Raw genomic sequence first — 17,094 nt, 5'->3', positions numbered from 1 at the left:
CTTTAGGTTGAAAGCTGCCTCCTCAAATTCAACTGCCTCTCCTAGTCTGGTATCATCTGTGAATTTGGCCAGTTTGCTTTGAGCTTCTGGATCCAAATCAATGTCAATTGGAAACAGTAGGAGCCCCAACACCATGCAACATATTCCCTTTAACCCTGATATAAATGCTGCAAAAAGCACCTGCTGCTTATCCATTCTAAAAGTTTTACCCTAAATCCCCACCACGCTAATATTCATAGCTACTCATGTAGAACTTTGTTAAATACTTTTTGGAAGTCAAGTGTACCATGCATTCCGCAGTCTATTTGGGATGTCACTTCCTCGGGAAAAGAAAAGTCAAGGAGGTTTGCTGGATAGGATCTTGCCCTTTTCAGTCTCCACTAGCTACTATTTGCTGAGTTATTATCATATACTAATGCTGAAGTTTACTCCTGATAATCGATTCCATTATTTTACATACTGCTGATGCAGGACTGATGGGGTTTGTTGATGCCTTTCTGCTTCGTCAGCCTTTTTGTAAACGGGCATCCTGTTGGCCTGTTTCCAATCTCCTGTGTTTGAAGTCACTGGAGAGTAAAATTGGGCTGGGTGTACTTCGAGCACCCGGCCCCAACCTGCTCCGTTCCCGCCTGGCAGCTTAGGTTCAAATCAGAGCTTATCTCTCTCAGCACGCTCAGTTCTAAAAGTACAATTAAACTGTAATAACATCCTTGTGTGTGCACTATAGCAGGGAATTGAAGATAGTGGGGGAATTTAAAAAAAGAAAAGGAAGACTTGCATTTATATAGCGCCTTTCACAACCACCGGATGTCTCAAAACGCTTTACAGGCAATGAAATACTTTTGGAGTGTCATCATCATAGGCAGCCCCTCGAACGAGGATGACTTGCTTCCGCATGAGTTCACAGATGTTTCAGTGAAGGACCCAATGTTTCAGTCCTGAACTCCAATTGAAGGGTGGAAGATGCCTGTGTGTGGATTTTTTTAACGTGTGGTGACCGTTGCACATCAGCCACCACACGGGCTTGACAGAGCTAGGCCTTTATCCAGTGGGAAGGGTTAACCAGGACGACTGGAGACCAGCTCTGCTGCACGGACCTAGTGCGCACACATATCACAGTGTGGGCTGGTCCGTGCTGCCCCTGGGCCCTCGCCTCTTCTGGGCCCTGTACCCTCATTCCCCGCTCCTCCGCCACGATCTTCCACCACTCCTCTGCCACGATCTCTCGCCGTTCCTCCACTGTGATGGTGAAGTTCAGAATGCGGACCGCAGTAAATCTGCCGGCCGTTGGGCGAGAGCGCGAGCCACTGAGGGGGTGTAATCACTGTTGCAATGTAGGAACATCACATCCTCGTTCCTATTCGTAAACCATTCCATATGCATGTTGTATATACATATATAACCTATTCCAGTGCAACACACTCACATTTATATTATTTAAATACTCATACTGACATTTCCTAGTAATCAACTGCAGTTGATCCTTTAGTGCGGATGTCATCGCCTCCTTGGAGTAGCTTTCCTGTATTGATAGTCTTGTCTTGGATATATCGGTGGGATAACAAAGCAATAATCTAAACCTTGTACTTTAGGGGCTGCTGTAAACTCCTTCAACCTTGTAAGTGTCACCCAGACCTTGATGAGATGCTTGTCTTGGAATTACTCTCATGTATCCATTATATATAGTTTATTACTGCGTTTATTTTCGCATTGTCTGCTGTGTTTTATTTTGCATTTCTTTTGTAATCATCTTGCCCCTTGAGAGACTTATTTTTCCTTTTCTCCACCAACTTTCTCCCCTCTCTTCTGAAGGCTTTCCTCTTGCTGAGGTACAGCTCAAGGGATGCTGGTCTCCCTCCTGGTGCCTTTCCCAAGTGGCTAGTTTTCATGTGAACCTTGATGTCAGCAGACTGTTAAATTTAAGAGGCATCACAACTGAGCCCAATCCTGTTCTCATCCAATGCCCACGCAGACTCGCCTCCAGCAGGGTTCATTGGAAATCCAACAAGAGTTGGAACGCTAACAGTTTTTTTTCTCTCCTTAACCCAAGGGTGCTGAGGCCAGTTGTCTCGCTCTGCTCCTCTGGCGCACAGACTGGGGATTAATCCTGGACTGTGGCTGGATAAAATCACCGATCCATTGATTGAGCTCCATGGTAACCTGAGTTCAACCATTGGGTATTGTAAGTGTGTGAGTGTTATGAGGGGATCATCATGTTCGTAAGTGTATACTCTTTTGCTTATTAGCGTGTTTAAAAAAAACATATTCTTAAAAGAATATATATTTCTTGTTTCAGGTACTCAAAGATAAAGGATGGCTTTCTGGAGTGAAATAATGAAACTAAAACAGTTCCATCCTCAGTTCCAGGTCTTGTATGGACAACATTTCCCTATTGAAGTCCGGCACTATCTCGCTGAATGGATAGAGCAGCAGCCATGGTCAGTCAATGGAATACGAGCAGATCCAGGCGCTCTCTCCTGTTGTGTATTTCTAGCTTTTTCTGTTTTTATTCCAAATTTCCAGCATTTGCAGTTTTTCTATTCTATACTAGTAGATCTCCCTTGGGGTTGCTCACGGTCAAGCTGAGGGTACACTAAATCACTGCTTTCCAATACATCAGTCACTAGCTACGTGTAGCTATTTGGGAATCCTGATTTGGTTAATTGTATTTCTGATTCGTAAATAAAAAATGAACAGGCAACACCATTGTTGGGCATGTAATCTCAATACTCATTCGCACGGTGTGTGCGCATATGAACAGGAAGGTAGTGCAGGAGTCCCCTGCGGTCATCTCCCTCCAAAACAGATATACCATTTTGGATACTGTTGGGGGAGATGACTTACCAGGGGAAGGCACCAGCAGCCAGGTTCATGGCACCATGGGTGGCTCTGCTGCACAGAAGGGCGGGAAAAAGAGTGGGAAGCTATAGTGATATGGGGACTCTATTATAAGGGGAATAGATAGGAGTTTCTGCGGCTGCAACCGAGACTCCAGGATGGTATGTTGCCTCCCTGGTGCAAGGGTCAAGGATGTCTCTGAGCGGCTGAAGAGCATTCTGGAGAGGGAGGGTGAACAGCCAGTTGTCGTGGTACATGTAGGTACCAACGATATAGGTAAGAAGCGGGAAGAGTTCCTACAAGCTGAATTTAGGGAGCTAGGAGTTAAATTAAAAAGTAGGACCTCAAAGGTAGTAATCTCTGCATTACTACCAATGCCACGTGCTAATCAGAGTAGAGGGAGCAGGATAGTTAGAATAAATACGTGGCTTGAGCAGTGGTGCAAGAGGGAGGGATTCAAATTCCTGGGACATTGGAACCAGTTCTGGGGGAAGTGGGACCTGTACAGAAGGGACGGTCTGCACTTGGGCAGGACTGGAACTGATGTCCTAGGGGTAACATTTGCTAATGCAGTTCGGGAGTGTTTAAACTAATATGGCAGGGGGATGGGAACCTATGCAGCGAGACAGGGCGAAGTAATATGGAGTCAGAAACAGATGGTAGAAAGGTAAAAAGCAACAGTGGAAGGCTGAGTAAACAAAGGCAAGAAACAAAAAGGGCCACAGTACATCATAATTCGAAAAGGACAAAGGGTGTTAAAAAAAACAAGCCTGAAGACTTTGTGTCTTAATGCAAGGAGTATCTGTAATAAGGTGGATGAATTAACTGTGCAAATAGATGTTAACAGATATGATGTGATTGGGATTACAGAGACGTGGCTCCAGGATGATCAGGGCTGGGAACTCAACATCCAAGGGTATTCAACATTCAGGAAGGATAGAATAAAAGGAAAAGGAGGTGGGGTAGCATTGCTGGTTAAAGAAGAGATTAATGCAATAGTTAGGAAAGACATTAGCTTGGATGATGTGGAATCTATATGGGTAGAGCTGCAGAACATCAAAGGGCAAAAAATGTTAGTGGGAGTTGTGTACAGACCTCCAAACAGTAGTAATGATGTTGGGGAGGGCATCAAACAGGAAATTAGGGGTGTATGCAATAAAGGTGCAGCAGTTATCATGGGTGACTTTAATATGCATATAGATTGGGCTAACCAAACTGGAAGCAATACGGTGGAGGAGGATTTCCTGGAGTGCATAAGGGATGGTTTTCTAGACCAATATGTCGAGAAACCAACTAGGGGGGAGGCCATCTTAGACTGGGTGTTGTGTAATGAGAGAGGATTAATTAGCAATCTCATTGTGCGAGGCCTCTTGGGGAAGAGTGACCATAACATGGTGGAATTCTACATTAGGATGGAGAATGAAACAGTTAATTCAGAGACCATGGTCCAGAACTTAAAGAAGGGTAACTTTGAAGGTAGGAGGCGTGAATTGGCTAGGATAGATTGGTGAATGATACTTAAGGGGTTGACTGTGGATGGGCAATGGCAGACATTTAGAGACCGCATGGATGAACTACAACAATTGTACACCCCTGTCTGGCGTAAAAATAAAAAAGGGAAGATGGCTCAACCGTGGCTATCAAGGAAAATCAGGGATAGTATTAAAGCCAAGGAAATGGCCAGAAATAGCAGCGAACCCGGGGACTGGGAGAAATTTAGAACTCAGCAGAGGAGGACAAAGGGTTTGATTAGGGCAGGGAAAATAGAGTTAGAGTACGAGAGGAAGCTTGCAGGGAACATTAAGACGGACTGCAAAAACTTCTATAGATATGTAAAGAGAAAAAGATTAGTAAAAACAAACGTAGGTTCCCTGCAGTCAGAATCAGGGGAAGTCATAATGGGGAACACAGAAATGGCAGACCAGTTGAACAAATACTTTGGTTCGATATTCACTAAGGAGGACACAAACAACCTTCCGGATATAAAAGGGGTCAGAGAGTCTAGTAAGGAGGAGGAACTGAGGGAAATCCTTATTAGTCTGGAAATTGTGTTGGGGAAATTGATGGGATTGAAGGCCGATAAATCCCCAGGGCCTGATGGACTGCATCCCAGAGTACTTAAGGAGGTGGCCTTGGAAATAGCGGATGCATTGACAGTCATTTTCCAACATTCCATAGACTCTGGATCAGTTCCTATGGAGTGGAGGGTAGCCAATGTAACCCCACTTTTTAAAAAAAAAAAGGAGGGAGAGAGAAAACAGGGGATTATAGACCGGTCAGCCTGACATCGGTAGTGGGTAAAATGATGAAATCAATTATTAAGGATGTCATAGCAGTGCATTTGGAAAGAGGTGACATGATAGGTCCAAGTCAGCATGGATTTGTGAAAGGGAAATCATGCTTGACAAATCTTCTGGAATTTTTTGAGGATGTTTCCAGTAGAGTGGACAAGGGAGAACCAGTTGATGTCGTGTATTTGGACTTTGAGAAGGCTTTCGACAAGGTCCCACACAAGAGATTAATGTGCAAAGTTAAAGCACATGGGATTGGGGGTAGTAGGCTGACGTGGATTGAGAGCTGGTTGGCAGACAGGAAGCAAAGAGTAGGAGTAAATGGGTACTTTTCAGAATGGCAGGCAGTGACTAGTGGGGTACCGCAAGGTTCTGTGCTGGGGCCCCAGCTGTTCACATTGTACATTAATGATTTAGACGAGGGGGTTAAATGTAGTATCTCCAAATTTGCGGATGACACTAAGTTGGGTGGCAGTGTGAGCTGCGAGGAGGATACTATGAGGCTGCAGAGTGACTTGGATAGGTTAGGTGAGTGGGCAAATGCATGGCAGATGAAGTATAATGTGGATAAATGTGAGGTTATCCACTTTGGCGGTAAAAACAGAGAGACAGACTATTATCTGAATGGCGACAGATTAGGAAAAGGAGAGGTGCAACAAGACCTGGTGTCATGGTACATCAGTCATTGAAGGTTGGCATGCAGGCACAGCAGGCGGTTAAGAAAGCAAATGGCATGTTGGCCTTCATAGCGAGGGGATTTGAGTACAGGGGCAGGGAGGTGTTACTACAGTTGTATAGGGCCTTGGTGAGGCCACACCTGGAGTATTGTGTACAGTTTTGGTCTCCTAACTTGAGGAAGGACATTCTTGCTATTGAGGGAGTGCAGCGAAGGTTCACCAGACTGATTCCCGGGATGGCGGGACTGACCTATCAAGAAAGACTGGATCAACTGGGCTTGTATTCACTGGAGTTCAGAAGAATGAGAGGGGATCTCATAGAAACGTTTAAAATTCTGACGGGTTTAGACAGGTTAGATGCAGGAAGAATGTTCCCAATGTTGGGGAAGTCCAGAACCAGGGGACACAGTCTAAGGATAAGGGGTAACCATTTAGGACCGAGATGAGGAGAAACTTCTTCACCCAGAGAGTGGTGAACCTGTGGAATTCTCTACCACAGAAAGTTGTTGAGGCCAATTCACTAAATATATTCAAAAAGGAGTTAGATGAAGTCCTTACTACTAGGGGAATCAAGGGGTATGGTGAGAAAGCAGGAATGGGGTACTGAAGTTGCATGTTCAGCCATGAACTCATTGAATGGCGGTGCAGGCTAGAAGGGCAGGATGTTGTCGAAGTCCGTAGCAGAGATTTGACCTGATCCATTGGTTACTTACCTCTGTCTATAGCATGCTGTTTCTACTATTTAGCATGCATGTTGGTCCTGAGTTGTAGCTTCACCATTTTCATGTACACCTGGTGCTACTCCTGGCATGCTCTTCTGTACTCCTCATTGAACCAGGGTTGGTCCTCTGGCTTGATGGTAATGGTAGAGTGAGGGATATGTCAGGCCATGAGGTTATGGGTTGTGATGGTATACGATTCTGTTACTGCTGATGGCCTACAGCGCCTCATGAATGCCCAGTTTTGAGCTGTTAGATCTATCCCATTTAGCACGATAATCGTGCCAGACAACATGATGGAGCATGGCCTCGGTGTGAAGACAGAGCTTCGTCTCCAAGGACTGTGCAGTGGTCACTCCTACCAATGTTGTAATTGATAGATGCATCTGCATCAGGTAGATTGGTGAGGACAAGGTCAAGTAGGTTATTCCCTCATGGTGGTTGTGTTGCCACCTGCCACAAGCCCAGTCTGGGAGCTTATTCCTTTGGCACTCGGTCAATGGTGGTACTACTGAGCTAACCTTGGGTGATGGACATTGAAGTATCCCCACCCAGCCTACATTCTGTGCCCTTGCTACTCTCACTGTTTTCTCCAAGTGGTATTCAGCATGGAAGAGTACTGGTGCACCAGATGAGGGAGGGAGGGAGGGAGGGCGGTAGGTGGTAATCAGCGGGAGGTTTCCTTGCCCAGGTTTGACCTGATGCCATGAGACTTCATGGGGCCGGAGTCGATGTTGGGGACTCCCAGGGCCACTCTCTCCTGACTGTCTACCATTGTGCCATCACCTCTGGTGGGACAGGACATACCCAGGGGTGGTGGTTGAGGAGTCTGGGACATTGGCTGATGGGTATGATTCTGTAAGCATGACTATGAATGTTTATTGAAGGATGCTGATTATAAAGGGATCTCCAAGTGGCCTTGAAAGAACTAGTAGCTTTGTTCATTGTGCATTCTCCAGCACATACACACGGTCATTTGAACACACCAATTAACATACATGATTTGCAGTTTGGGAAATGTTGGTATGCCAAGGGTAATGAATTGGGATGGGCAGAACATTACCCTGTGAAGTCCAGGGCACTGTGTTCATGTCATTATCCAGATGAGGGACAACAGTGGTTGTGGAATGGATAATTCTTTCCTCAACTCTGTTCACTTAAAAGCCCCATCGCTACAAGTTAGGAAATAAACAGCCCTAAACACAGCAACTTCAGTCCTCGCTGGTGTTACAGCAGCTTGTTTGGTCATCTCAAAGCTCGCAGCAAACATTGAGCCTTGCCCTTACTCCTTAAAGTGCTGATTCTTGTACACTCCCACAGACACTGCCAGCTCTCCTGTAGCTCATACACTTGGGTATTCTTTGTGTGAACCCAGACAGTGTCAACAAACTATTTTACCTCAGGAGGGGGGGCATCATGGTCAGGTCCATTCCTGTCTGCATCCAGCAGTTGATATTCAGTAATAATTAAACTGAGAGATTGATGTTCAACTGATTTATAACCAGTATCTGAATGTCTCAATAAAATTATGGATTTGAAATCCGTCTCGAGGATTGGTAATATATCCTGTGGATCTGGGGTAGAGGTTTAAATGTTTTTTTAAATTAAGTGTCATCATGGCAACACCAATGGCCAGGACATATTGTGCAGTTGGTGCATGCCGATAAAAGATTCACTTTTGTAATGTAATCACTGCAAGTTTGTCAACTGATACCGGGCAATTGATTATTGGGGAGCAAGCAGTCAGTATAATAATACTGACCTAATATATATGATATAATTGTCCATCTATCGTGCAGGATTTTTTTTCGTGGGTTCTTTGGATATGAGTTTGTCAGGCCAAACATAACTATTTCAAATAAGAATTTCATAATAAGGTTCAAATAGATACATTATTACAGTCCCCACCGCTTATCGTTTCGCATTGGTGTTAACGCGATTAGCCCGCTATAAGCATTGGACAGTGAATTGTATTTTAGAGACTCCGAGAGAGAATGGCAATGGGAAATGTTCAGATTGAAATGATCATCATTACAGCCGCAGCTGTATTTAACTAAGACCATCCTCGCTTACAGAGGACTGAAAGCAGTGAAGATATGCTCAGCCAGGCAGCACTCCATGCCCATTATAGTCTGTGCTGCCACGTTTAAGCTATGCCCACCGTTCACCAATGAGGAGAGCAAATTCCATAGGTTTGTTTTGCCACAGGAGCTGCTTCCCTTCACAGGAGGCGAGCTTCTCACCAGAGTGAGTGTGCGCTACCCTGAATTTCACTACATCCCTCCAGAACTGATCACTCTTGTTTTCTTCCAACAAATCGTTTTTCACTGGTTGAATTACGGAACTGACACGCTCTAGAAAGACATCTGAAATAAAAACAGAAAATGCTGGAAATACTCTGGTCAGGCAGCATCTGTGGAGAGAGAGAGAAACACATCTGTTATGTGTGTGTGTGTGTGTGTGTCTTCACCACAAGGATTAGAACATGCAGTTTGACGGTGACAATGCGCTGATCACTCGTGTCAGCTTTTCTTTTGTTTTCCAAATAAATGTTTCAATTTGTGACTCCTTTCTTTTTAAGGTGCTCCATTAACATAACCCCTTCCAATGAAAATCTCGCTCGAAATCTCTTGGACACAATGGTATCTGAATTACAGAAAGTGTCAAGTCATACGCCCTTTCCAATGAAGTGCAAGCTGAATGAATATGCTGCTTTCCTCAAGGTATAGTGCAAGATGCAAGTACGAGGGCACTTCATCTGAATTTTAACAAGATTGAGTAGTAATGGGTTAATGCCAATAATAGATCTTTCTGCATGACACTTATTCACTAAGCCATTTAAAGAGTTGAGTCTCCCTCTTTTAAGGTATTTTCTCCATTTTCTTGGGTTTCCAGCAGCATTAAACCATTATTATCCGGGACAGTGGGCAGACAATCTGCTTGCATTGCTCGACAGTGCTGCCTGACACTTAGTGCTTGGGTTGGCAGCATCATGAGCATGATGGAGTATAAAAGCAGAGAAGTTCTGCCACAACTGTACAGGGTGTTGGTAAGGTCACACCTGGAGTACTGTGTACAGTTTTGGTCTCTGTATTTAAGGAGGGATACACTTGCATTGGAGGCTGTTCAGAAAAGGTTCACTCGGTTGATTCCGGAGATAAGGGGGTGGACTTATGAAGATAGGTTGAGTAGGTTGGGCCTATACACATTGGAGTTCAGAAGAATGAGAGGTAATCTTGTCGAAACATATAAGATAATGAGGGGGCTTGACAAGGTGGATGCAGAGAGGATATTTCCACTCATAGGGGAAACTAAAACTAGGGGACATAGAATAAGGGGCCGCCCTTTTAAAACTGAGATGAGGAGAAATTTCTTCTCTTAGAGGGGTGTAAATCTCTGCCCCAGAGAGCTGTGGAGGTTGGGTCATTGAATATATTTAAGGCGGAGATAGACAGATTTTTGAACGATAAGGCAATAAGGGGTTATGGGGAGTGGGCAGGGAAGTGGAGCTGAGTCCATGATCAGATCAGCCATGGTATTGAATGGCGGAGCAGGCTCGAGGGGCCAAATGGCCTAGAAACATAGAAACATAGAAAATAGGTGCAGGAGCAGGCCATTCAGCCCTTCGAGCCTGCACCGCCATTCAATGAGTTCATGGCTGAACATGAAACTTCAGTACCCCCTTCCTGCTTTCTCACCATAACCCTTGATCCCCCGAGTAGTACGACTTCATCTAACTCCCTTTTGAATATATTTAGTGAATTGGCCTCAACTACTTTCTGTGGTAGAGAATTCCACAGGTTCACCACTCTCTGGGTGAAGAAGTTTCTCCTCATCTCGGTCCTAAATGGCTTACCCCTTATCCTCAGACTGTGACCCCTGGTTCTGGACTTCCCCAACATTGGGAACATTCTTCCTGCATCTAACCTGTCTAAACCCGTCAGAATTTTAAACGTTTCTATGAGGTCCCCTCTCATTCTTCTGAACTCCAGTGAATACAAGCCCAGTTGATCCAGTCTTTCTTGATAGGTCAGTCCCGCCATCCCGGGAATCAGTCTGGTGAATCTTCGCTGCACTCCCTCAATAGCAAGAATGTCCTTCCTCAAGTTAGGAGACCAAAACTGTACACAATACTCCAGGTGTGGCCTCACCAAGGCCCTGTACAACTGTAGCAACACCTCCCTGCCCCTGTATTCAAATCCCCTCGCTATGAAGGCCAACATGCCATTTGCTTTCTTAACCGCCTGCTGTACCTGCATGCTAACCTTCAATGACTGATGTACCATGACACCCAGGTCTCGTTGCACCTTCCCTTTTCCTAATCTGTCACCATTCAGATAATAGTCTGTCTCTCTGTTTTTACCGCCAAAGTGGATAACCTCACATTTATCCACATTATACTTCATCTGCCATGCATTTGCCCACTCACCTAACCTATCCAAGTCACTCTGCAGCCTAATAGCATCCTCCTCGCAGCTCACACTGCCACCCAACTTAGTGTCATCCGCAAATTTGGAGATACTGCATTTAATCCCCTCGTCTAAATCATTAATGTACAATGTAAACAGCTGGGGCCCCAGCACAGAACCTTGCGGCACCCCACTAGTCACTGCCTGCCATTCTGAAAAGTACCCGTTTACTCCTACTCTTTGCTTCCTGTCTGACAACCAGTTCTCAATCCACGTCAGCACACTACCCCCAATCCCATGTGCTTTAACTTTGCACATTAATCTCTTGTGTGGGACCTTGTCGAAAGCCTTCTGAAAGTCCAAATATACCACATCAACTGGTTCTCCTTTGTTCACTTTACTGGAAACATCCTCAAAAAATTCCAGAAGATTTGTCCAGCATGATTTCCCTTTCACAAATCCATGCTGACTTGGACCTATCATGTCACCATTTTCCAGATGCACTGCTATGACATCCTTAATAATTGATTCCATCATTTTACCGACTACTGAGGTCAGGCTGACCGGTCTATAATTCCCTGTTTTCTCTCTCCCTCCTGCTCCTATTTCTTATGTTCTTATGTAATCTTTGTCCTACCACTTTATAGCACTGCTCAATGATTGGCGCTGTACTGCTGGCATAGGTACTAACTATGACGAACCACTACTGGTTAGTCACTGATAGGCTAGAATATTCAAAACTTTTGGATTTGAAAGTGGACCACTTTCCATACCTCGGGAGCCTACTATCACAGAGGGCAGATGTCGACGACGAGGTCCAACACCGCCTCCAGTGCACCAGCGCAGCCTTCGGTCGTCTGAGGAAAAGAGTGTTTGAAGACCAGGCCCTCAAATCTGGCACCAAGCTTATGGTCTACAGGGCTGTAGTGATACCCGCCCTCCTGTATGGCTCAGAGACGTGGACCCTATACAGCAGACACCTCAAATCGCTGGAGAAATACCACCAACAACGTCGCCGCAAGATCCTGAAAATCCCCTGGGAGGATAGACATACTAACGTCACTGTTCTCGATCAGGCCAATATACCCAGCATCGAAGCACTGATCACACTCGACCAGCTCCGTTGGGCGGGCCACATTATCCGCATGTCCGACACAAGACTCCCAAAGCAAGCGCTCTACTCAGAACTCCTACCACGGCAAGCGAGCCCAAGGTGGGCAGAGGAAACGTTTCAAGGACACCCTCAAAGCCTCCTTGATAAAGTGCAACATCCCCACCGACACCTGGGAATCCCTGGCCAAAGACCGCCCTAAGTGGAGGAAGAGCATCCGGGAGGGCGCTGAGCACCTCGAGTCTCATTGCCGAGAGCATGCAGAAAACAAGCGCAGGCAGCGGAAGGAGCGTGCGGCAAACCAGACTCCCCACCCACCCTTTCCTTCAACCACTGTCTGTCCCACCTGTGACAGAGACTCTAATTCCCGTATTGAACTGTACAGTCACCTGAGAACTCATTTTTAGAGTGGAAGCAAGTCTTCCTCGATTCCGCGGGACTGTATGATGATGATGAGAATATTCAAATGTATTCAGTTGGTGTTTGGCCAGGAACATGGTCATCCTCTGCAACAAAGAGAGGGTGCAGTTGGCTGAGAAACTAATTGGGGTCGGGTTGCAACAAAAGACTCCCTGCCCTGAAAGTCGTTTGAACACATGGTGCTCAAACATGAGTCGTTTGAACACATGGCTAACATCCCCAGCATTGAAGCACTGACCACACTCGATCAACTTCACTGGGCAGGCCACATAGTTCGCATGCCAGATACGAGACTCCCGAAGCAAATGGTTTATGTGGAGCTCCTTCATGGTAAACGAGCCAAAGGTGGCAGCGGAAACATTATAAGGACACCCTTAAAGCCTCCCTGGTAAAGTGCAACATCCCCGCTGACACCTGGGAGACCCTGGCCGAAGACCACCCGAGGTGGAGAAAGTGCATCCGGGAGGACGTTGAGCTCTTCGAGTCTCAACGCAAAGAGCGTGAAGAGGTCAAGCGCAGGCAGCGGAAGGAGCGTGCGGCAAACCAGTCCCACCCACCCCTTCCCCCGACGAATGTCTGTCCCACCTGTGACAGGGTCTGTGGCTCTCGTATTGGACTGTTCAGCCACCACTTTGGGAGTGGAAGCAAGTTTTTCTCGATTCCGAGGGACTGCCTATGATGATGATGATGATGGTGGTGGTGGTGGTCCTGACAAGCAGAGAAAACAATTCAATTGGTGTCATTATACATCCATTATACAATAAAACTGCTGAGTGGCCACAAGATTCCATTTCAAAATGCATCGTAAACTCCTATGTCAGGCTCTGTCTCTGGCAAAATCCATTTTTAATGTGTCAACATTTATCTGCAGGACTTGTTATGCCTTTAAGTGACCCTGCAATAGGCACCTGCAATAACAAATTGCTGTTACACTAACATTAGTTCCAAATCCAGTGCTGCTTAAATAATAAATTGTCAGATAGCTTGCAGTTTCTCTATGAAGTCAATGGGATGACAATGTCTCCTTAGCATGCACACTATTAATGACAACCTGATTTTTACTCTTCCCACACTATTCAAGCCAACTGTCCAAACTTCCCTCAGATTAAGGTCCATACTAACTTGGCAACATTGCTACTAAACTGCGCCCCCAACCCCATGCCATATGGCATTGATTTTGTTTCTCTTCACCTCCCTCCCCTCTTCATCCCCTCTTCTCTCTCTTCTTTATCTCTCCCTCTTCTCTGTCCCCTTTCCACCCTTCACCCCCCTCTCCACCCTTCACCCCCCTCTCACCTGGGTCCAGTTATCCGCACTCTCTAACATTACTTGACGTGAATACTGCACTTGGTCTTGCCTCGCCATGTGCAATGCCAAGGGAAATCGGCTGGTATCTTGAAAATAAATAGTTTTATTTTTGTATGGAAGGTACTATGCTCCCAGTGTGAAGTGCATTGAGAGCATACAACTGCAGCTGCCTAATTCTGATGAGCCGGAAATGCTGACGTGTCTTTTTTTTCTTTAAGATGCTCATCGACTACTTTGTATTGCCTGTATTTTTTTCTACGACAGATTGTGCTAATAATTTGCTGGAAATGTCACTAAAATAATACTTCAATTAATATGTTACTCTGTTACAGAAAATGTATGATCAGCAGCCGTTGGAACTAGTGAAGATCATGAACCTCCTCTTGATGCAGGAAAATCAATTATTGCAGGAGCTTCGGCAGACCAGCGTAAGTTTTCAACCCTTTCCGAAGCGCGCTCCTTTTGTAGAGAAAAATTGTCAGCCACACAATTCCCACAGTGAAGAAGACCTCATGATAAGGGTGGGAATTGTCCGCACATTCAAATGAGTACCCCTTGCCAGTGGTGGGTAAATCCCAAGTTTGAAAGTTTACTATCAAGTTTTTTATTTATACAGGTGTGGTATAAAAATAGTTTTCCACTTTTCTTGCTTCTCCTGCGGATTCATGCTGGAGAATGGTTCCACGGTTGCAGAGCGGCTTCTTTTACATGCGAAAACAAGGTTTCCGCTGCATTACCAACGCAGTTATGGCAGCAGAGTAGGAGCAGCTCCGAGGAAATTCTTGGCTGTGGTCTTTCAAGTTTTAAACAAAATGTGAACTTAATTCTGTGTATGGTAGGTGTGTTTGGTAACATGACGTTACATTGACAATCCAGTTACAGGATTAGGAAAACAAATGGTATGTTGCCCTTTATTGCAAGTGGGGTTGCAGTATAAGAGTAAGGAAGTCTTGCTACAATTGTATAGGGCTTTGTTGAGACCACACCTGGAGTACTGTGCACAGTTTTGGTCTCCTTATCTGAGGAAGGAAATACTTGTCTTAGGGGCGGGTGAAGAAAAGGTTCACTAGATTGATTCCTAGGCTGAGAGGGTTGTCCTAGGAGGAGAGATTGTGTAGAATGGGCCTATACTTTCTGGCGTTTAGAAAAATGAGGTGATCTCATTGAAACATATAATATTCTGAGGCGGGTTGACGGTAGATGCTGAGAGGTTGTTTCCCCTGGCTGAGAGCCTAGAACTACGGGGCATAATCTCAGGATAAGGGGTAGGCCATTTCGGACTGAAGTGAGGAGAAATTTCTTCACTGAGGGTTGTGAATCTTTGGAATTCTCTGCCCCAGAGGGCTGTGGATGTTAAGTCATTGCGTATATTCAAGGCTGGAATCGATAGATTTTTAAACTTGAAGGGAATCGAGGGATATGGGGATTGAGCAGAAAAGTGGAGTTGATGTCGAAGATAAGCCGTGATCTCATTGAATGGTGGAGCAGGCTCGAGGGGACGTGTAGCCTACTCCTGATCCTAGTTCTTATGTTCTTAGGAAGGGAAGACATTTTTTGGTCAGCTGGGTGTATTCGATACCGACCACAATAGTTGACTATCCAAGCCAAGCTACTGAGAAATCCACACAGCTGGATTTTCTGCTTGCTCAATATACACTCTCTCCCTGTAGGGATACACCCCACTTGCCTTCGGCATAGTTTGGCAAGAGCTAAGGATTAGGATAGCTGTGCGCAGGCGTACTGCTGGTTTTTAACCAGCTAATACCAGTGGTAAATTTCCTGCTGCTTATCTATCCAAAGCCACCTTACCTGTCAGCACATTAACTTGCAGGTGCATTTGAAGCAGAGTGGGAGAATCCCAGCCGCCTGAAACAGGGCTAGCACTCATTAATGCACAAAGCATCAACAGTGCTGCATATCTGCCTGGCTCAACTATCAGATTTTTGAGATAGAGAGACTTGATTTTCACAGCTTGAAGGTGCAAGGAAGAACTTGTAAGACAGTGTACTCGCGGCAACCAAATTTTAATTTGATTTTAATTTGATTTTATATGTTTTAAAGTTTAATTTGTTTTAATTGCTGGGTTTTTAGTGTCCCCCTCCCCTTTTATAGGGGGCACTTGTAAAATATATAATTTTAATACCCACAAAAAACCCCACAAAAATATAAAAAAAGAGGGCGGTTAAAAGTGTCTGGAATGTCCCCCAGATCGGGGGGGCACTTGATCTAATGTTTATTTTGTTCCTCCCAAAAGAGTTGTAAGACAGTGTATTAGGAGCTTAGCAGAATGAAAGGAAAGTTAGAGGAGCATAGCATAGAGAGAATAAGATAGGGGAAGCAGAGAGAGGGGTTTATAGGTTAAAGGTGACCATGGGATTGCCTATCAAATGATGAGCTTTTTTGGTATCTTCTGAGAAGATGTTAAAGCCTCCCTAGGTACAAGAGCAGCATTCAAGTCTCGGGCACTATAGACAATGGAAGCTACTGGCGAAAGTTGAAGCACAGATTCTTGGAAGCAGTTTTAGCAATGGAAATATGGGAAGGTCCCCAGTTGTTGATAACAAGGTCACCCTCACTACTTTGGACCCTTTGTAGACTGTTGACTTTCAGATATATGTTACAATGAGTCATACTGGTGAAAATTTGAACTAGCAGAGTGTGACCATTCATTCCAGAGCACAAGCCAAGTTATTTAATCACTCTTGTACTCTTTTATGGTAGGAAGTAACAAACGAAAGGTGTGTATTCACCAAGTCAGTGGTTCATTTTTTGACTGTCAGAAATATGAAACCAGATTTCGATCGAAGCAGGTGATGTTACAGATATTTTCCTGTGTTTTGCTTTGTAGGTCAGTGTTGTATCACCTGTCTCCTTACCAGCCCAATCTGTCTCTACGGTCGACAATAAAAGGATGAAGCAGGAAGATGCAAATGTATTACAACAGCTCACTCCGCTGAACAACTTAATCAAGACCATTCAGATGTACCGCAGTGCTATTCAGCAAATCAATGAAGCTCTCGACCATGAGCAGCAGCAGCTGCCACAGTGTGAGTATGAAGCAGATCTCAGCTGGTCATTTGCAAAATTCAAAATACCAACAAATTTTATATGAAATCTATTTAGAGAATGAGTGAATTTGCTAAATTAGTGAGTCAAGCCCAATTTGGAAACATCAAAAGGACCGATTCTTTATACCCGTTATTAGAATATTTCACATCTGGAAAATTTCCTGAAAATCTTTACACTCATATTATATAAATTCACCAGAAGTTCATGCAATATGTGTGTCACCCTTCCTATGTTCTCTCTCTCTCTCTCTCT

The 17,094-nt window shown here is 44.9% G+C and overlaps 1 protein-coding gene across 3 annotated transcripts in view; it reads left to right on the top strand.

Annotated features, from left to right (window-relative positions):
• The window catches only part of LOC139241011 (signal transducer and activator of transcription 5B-like), a 144,208-nt gene that overhangs the window by 78,650 nt on the left and 48,464 nt on the right, over window positions 1–17,094 (top strand). For 2 of the 3 annotated variants that reach the window (XM_070869699.1, XM_070869697.1), the window contains exons 2-5: window positions 2,297–2,438; window positions 9,107–9,248; window positions 14,106–14,201; window positions 16,622–16,820. In XM_070869699.1, coding sequence (XP_070725800.1) covers window positions 2,314–2,438; window positions 9,107–9,248; window positions 14,106–14,201; window positions 16,622–16,820 — 562 coding nt within the window. In that variant the 5' untranslated portion in view covers window positions 2,297–2,313. The remainder of the gene's footprint in view (window positions 1–2,296; window positions 2,439–9,106; window positions 9,249–14,105; window positions 14,202–16,621; window positions 16,821–17,094) is intronic. The other variant, XM_070869700.1, reaches the window with a different exon arrangement.

This window comes from Pristiophorus japonicus, chromosome X, assembly GCF_044704955.1.
Source record: "Pristiophorus japonicus isolate sPriJap1 chromosome X, sPriJap1.hap1, whole genome shotgun sequence".
NCBI lineage: Eukaryota > Metazoa > Chordata > Chondrichthyes > Pristiophoridae > Pristiophorus > Pristiophorus japonicus.
Note: the sequence above shows the minus strand (reverse complement) of the source record. Positions and strands in the feature narration are given on the sequence as shown.